The sequence below is a fragment of the Ictalurus punctatus genome, chromosome 9, assembly GCF_001660625.3.
Source record: "Ictalurus punctatus breed USDA103 chromosome 9, Coco_2.0, whole genome shotgun sequence".
Lineage (NCBI taxonomy): Eukaryota > Metazoa > Chordata > Actinopteri > Siluriformes > Ictaluridae > Ictalurus > Ictalurus punctatus.
This window is the reverse complement of record NC_030424.2, coordinates 1,470,263-1,475,486: the sequence shown is the minus strand read 5'-3', so window position 1 is coordinate 1,475,486 and position 5,224 is coordinate 1,470,263. Positions and strand designations below refer to the sequence as shown.

The following is a 5,224-nucleotide window of genomic DNA, read 5'->3' as shown; positions in this document are numbered from 1 at the left end:
TGATGTGTTACAGTGAGGGTAAATTAATATTCAGACACTACTTTTTACATTCTTTAATGTACTTCCAGTGCACATATCCAATTCAAATTTACACACATACTGTCTGTTCACTTTGTACACAGAAATATGAATGACAAATATTTATTAATGAGTCTAAAAAAAAAAAGATATGCTTAAGAAAAAATGAAATGGGAAATAGTATTCCGACACCACAAATGACCAATGTTAGTACTATATCCCCGAACTGAATGTGAGGGGTGCAAATACTTATATCCCCTCACTGTATGTCATATTACTAGTACATAAACCCACTGAATAAATTTTGTTTATTAACTTACACTTTTTATGTCCATCTGGACTGATATAAAGACTGCAGGAGTTATTGGAACACATACAATACTGTACATTTTGCTCTCTGCACGTATAGACTTTTTTTTACCGCCAGGGGGCGACACTTCCCTCTGTGGGTAGATCCATCTAGATTAGATTTTAGACACAGCAGCGTGGATGGACTGTTAATTTAAGGTGATTGGAAGCCTAATACATGAAAGAATTTTGTAAGTTTTAATCATAACTTCAAAATAAACAGCAACAACAACAAAAAATATCTAAATATATGTTGGTGGTCCAATAACTACTGACACGTGACACCAATTCATAACTGTCTAAATCTAGTGCACTACGTAGGGCGTAGAAGTCATTAGTCTTTACTGCCCTTAAACAAAAGAGGAAGATATTTAGGATTGAGCCACTCTTACTTTTAAAAATAAATAAATAAATAAATAAAATAAATAAAAAATTTATCTACATCCGTTAATGAAATCAAACACTAATTGAAATGTTTTTTTTGTTTGTTTGTTTGTTTTTTAAATGAAAAACAATAATTAATATGCAGTTAACCTTAAATGGGTTAAAAAGGCTGTTGTGCCACACTTATTGGATTAGTAATAGCACTGGTTCTCGCCATTTATCTGAGCCAATCACCGCTCGTGGAATTCCTAAAACCGTCCAATCAGGAGCAGAGGGCTGTGGCTCGGCCTCCTGTGTAGTATTACTTACACTGGAGTTTTACAGTTTGTAGTCAGTCTCCTGTCTCTGAGCCATTTTTTGTGCACTGGTGGACTCACACTCTCAACTATCAACATGGTCGATGCTTTCTGTGCCACCTGGAAACTCATAGACAGCCAGAACTTTGATGAATACATGAAAGCACTGGGTAAGTTCAAATTATGTAGAGATATATATTAAACCTAATCATTTATTCTTCTTCTTCTTATTATTATTGATGTAACTCATCAGTTGGTGAACAGATGTTTTGATCAAAAGATACCCAGGACCAGGATGGATTAATATTACGAACTACAGTTAATAAACACTACGTACGCCAAGTAGTTTGAAAGTTGAAATCTGTGTGTTGAAGTCGGCGTGTCCATGGGTTCCGCTGTGATTTATCACTGCTGTGTTCATTTATTCACCGGTTACCCCCCCCCCCCCCCCCCCCCCCCGCCCCAGGTGTTGGCTTTGCAACAAGGCAAGTAGGAAATGTCACCAAACCCACAATCGTCATCAGCCATGAAGGAGATAAGGTCATCATTAAAACGCTGAGCACTTTCAAGAACACCGAGATCTCCTTCACACTGGGAGAGGAGTTTGACGAAACCACTGCAGATGACAGGAATGTAAAGGTTTGTGCGTGGAGAGACTCGGGTGTTCAATGAATCCATCCGTTTTAAGATGATGTTATTGGTGATATGTGTTATGTGATAAATCTATGGACAGAAATGGATCGTACTCGTGATTTTAGAGCATTCTCCTAACTCTCATTTATTCTCTGCCAGTGCAAGAAGCCAGTATGAAACACACAAGACAAAATAAAGTCACGAATGTTATCTTTATATGTTAATAATAATAATAATAATAATTTCTATTTAAGAAACTGTTACTTTATTGTGAATAAAGTAACCAATAAATCATACTGTATACATTTATCTGCCCTAACAGTCCACAGTAACCTTGGACGGAGACAAACTTGTGCATGTGCAGAAATGGGACGGAAAAGAAACCAAGTTTGTCCGAGAAATCAAGGACGACAAAATGATCATGGTAAAAAAAAAAAAAAAAAAAAAACTCTCTCTCTCTCTCTCTCTTTTTTTTTAAATTTTTTTTTTATTTTTTAAAAAACCTGTTACTGTTCATTATACTTTTTTTTTTTAGTGAAATGTATTTCATGTATTAATATCATTCATATCTAATAAGTACAGTCTATACAAAGAAAAAAAAGACTTGCATGCTCTCCTGCAACATTACAAGAAGAAACATGAGCAGAATTACCTACACGGGTGCTCGAGTACCACAAGATCAAATTACAGAGTTATATTTTGGATGTTAGGGTGAACACCGTGTCATTTAAAGTTGCGAGCGGCGACGGTATTAGGTTAGAGTACCAAAAAACAGCATCATGTAGCAAAAGTAATGATACAAAAATGATAGCATATAGTACGATGTATATAGTATATACAGATTGTAGAGTATGTAGCGTATGGGAATATGGGTGTACCTGTATCTGTTTTGTGCTCCAAATATCCAAATCTGTATTCTGATTGAACCCAAAGTAGGCGTGGCCTAAATAGGAAGTTCGTATTCTTATTTTTTTTTTAAAAATTAAATATGAACCCTACCACTATGCTCATGGAAACACTGGAAAATACTGGGAAGGAATCCCAGGAGGTAGAAATGTGAGCACCTGGCGCTGACGGTTCTTCAGCCTCAGCTACATCATTCATAATCGCTCTCAACTACACGTGCGCAGAACTGATTATTTATTTATTTATTTTTGTTCATACCTTCACACGATATTTTCTAAGAAACTAAGTCGGATCTACAGTAATTTCCTGAAATGTCAACAAACCAGTGGCCTGATCTAACTCATCCTCGACCCTGAACTTCATGTCACGGCTTTATGAAAGTCAAAACCTTGCACTTTTTATTTGTATCCATGTACAACACATTATCTGTTCATTACGAATAACGTGTATATTATAGTATAGCACACTATGGTAATATGATATAGTATAGTATAGCAGGTAAATGAGTGACATGACGTATTTACATCACTTGCCCTTCATTTGTCCTTCACAGACTTTGACCTTCGAGGACGTCCAGGCCGTTCGCACATACGAAAAGGCATAACGATACAACCCGAGGACGCTTCAGTCTACTCCTGACAACTTGACAATGTCCGAGCAGCGTTACGTTTTCTCAGTATAAACCTAGACTGTCCCATTCTAGTCATGGGGCAGGGTTTTTTTTTTTTTTTTTTTTTTTTTGGTTTGTTTGTTTTTTTTTCAAACCGCTTTTTATATGAAACGTATGAGTGATGGAGTCCTGATCGTTGAACATTTGTGTAAAACTGACTCGAATATAAACTCGACTGAATTAATATCCTGAGTTTCTGCGTCTTTCTTGTTCTCACAAAACCTACAGTACACGTCGCGTCACGACGTCACGACGTCGCGACGTCTCGCCTCGCTGCGGAGTCCCACGGACGATATAACAACGAACCAATCCACGTTATTACTCCGAGCTCGTACATTTGAGCTACTTATTAAGACTGAGACTATGAGATATATATGCACTGTTGATATATATACAGAGATACTGGAGAGATATCTTAAAGGAGTCGTATTGACATAGCTTTTATATCTATAAAACGCATACGGTTTGCTATATGCAAATTTACAAGTTGTCTTGAAAGATCGTGTTTTGACTCGTGAATTTTTTTTTTAACGTATCATACGAACACAAATACTATCTGAAGAAAACAAACAACAACAACAAAACAACTTGAAGCTCAATATTATGTGATCACATACACATACATATAATTACAGATGCACTGATCCAATATAGAGCGTTAGTATTGTGTGATATCGGCTTAAGTCAGTCAGAGCTTTTCTGATATCAGTATCAAAAAACACAAGTGTCCTTGAAGTGTCCTTCACAATAATCTGTGTGTGTGCTTCAAATAAATCACATAAAACATAAAGTCAATTTTTACACAGCATTTGTCCCTGTCCCGGTCCGCTATAAAAATATAATCATGAAAATCCTATTAATAATGCTATTTTTGCATTAATATGTGAATACATGTAACATCTCATGCATGAAACGTTCTTTTCCACGAGTCGCAACAACGTTTCATTTGCATCTGCATTGGTCGAATTTCCTGACGATCATGAGAAGAAGAAAAGACCGTTTTTGGAATCTTTTTTTTTTTCTTTTCTTACAGCGGTCACAGAGCACTACCGTTTGTTCCTCGTACGTCTTATGATTCTTAACAGCTTTACAAAATAAGCCTGAAGAGAACGAGAGGCGAGAACGTGAAAGTTAATTATTAATTGATAAGTAAATAAATAAACAAATGAAGGACTTTAATTTCTTTGTGGTTTACAAGTCACGTTTTGTGGTGCATCTGACAGCTGGTGTGGCGTTAAACACTGGATGAATCAGAAGCTCGCTCGTGCACTAACTAAAAGACACGTCATGAACGCTTTTGGTACGAATCGGCCTTTAACGTTCTTATTTGTTACAGATAAAATAGCTAAGTTTGATAAAATAGTCAACGCCGGGTTGAAAGAAACTTAGAAGGCTGTACTCGAAGCAGGAAAATATCATCTTATCCCTGCATCCGCGTAAATAAATGTCTTGGGAGGCGCCGACTTACACAAAGTTTTGAACGATTTTGAATGTTTTAATGAGGTATTTATTATCAATAAGACAATGCAGTCCAGATAGACGACACTACGCAAACGCCATGCAGTAATGTGTAATTATGTCTGTAGTACTAAAGTAATGATGCTTATATGTATAAGGACAGAAGAGGACATGCCACGTTGGTGTGGTATGTTATGTAATGAAAGGTTAACGTTATTAGCGTTATTATTATGTCCTTATTCTTATTAAATCCAAAGACGTCACTTTAATTTGTGGGAGATATGGCTGGCAAACACGTTCGTCTCACACCTCCAGGGTCGGGGGTTCGATTCCCACCGTGGCCCTGTGTGTGTGTGTGGAGTTTGCATGTTCTCCCCGTGCTGCGGGGGTTTCCTCCGGGTACTCCGGTTGACTCCCTCAGTCCAAAGACATGCACTGTAGGCTGATTGGCGTGTCTAAAGTGTCCGTAGTGTATGAATGGGTGTGTGAGTGTGTATGTGATTGTGCCCTG

At 37.2% G+C, this 5,224-nt stretch overlaps 1 protein-coding gene across 1 annotated transcript; it reads left to right on the top strand.

The window, feature by feature from the left end:
* Window positions 1-1,060: 1,060 nt before the first annotated feature.
* Window positions 1,061-3,439, top strand: fabp7a (fatty acid binding protein 7, brain, a). Its single transcript, XM_017475467.3, has 4 exons — window positions 1,061-1,216; window positions 1,513-1,685; window positions 2,002-2,103; window positions 3,139-3,439. The coding sequence occupies exons 1-4, from the start codon at window positions 1,144-1,146 to the stop codon at window positions 3,187-3,189; spliced, it is 399 nt and encodes a 132-aa protein (XP_017330956.1). The 5' UTR covers window positions 1,061-1,143; the 3' UTR covers window positions 3,190-3,439.
* Window positions 3,440-5,224: the final 1,785 nt, after the last annotated feature.

Bases quoted from the DNA above. Each gene is read 5' to 3' on its own strand.
- fabp7a (XM_017475467.3), top strand. From the start codon at position 1,144: ATGGTCGATGCTTTCTGTGCCACCTGGAAACTCATAGACAGCCAGAAC. The intron at 1,217-1,512 runs GTAAGTTCAAAT...CCCCCGCCCCAG, and splicing joins TGAATACATGAAAGCACTGG to GTGTTGGCTTTGCAACAAGG. The intron at 2,104-3,138 runs GTAAAAAAAAAA...TGTCCTTCACAG, and splicing joins AGGACGACAAAATGATCATG to ACTTTGACCTTCGAGGACGT.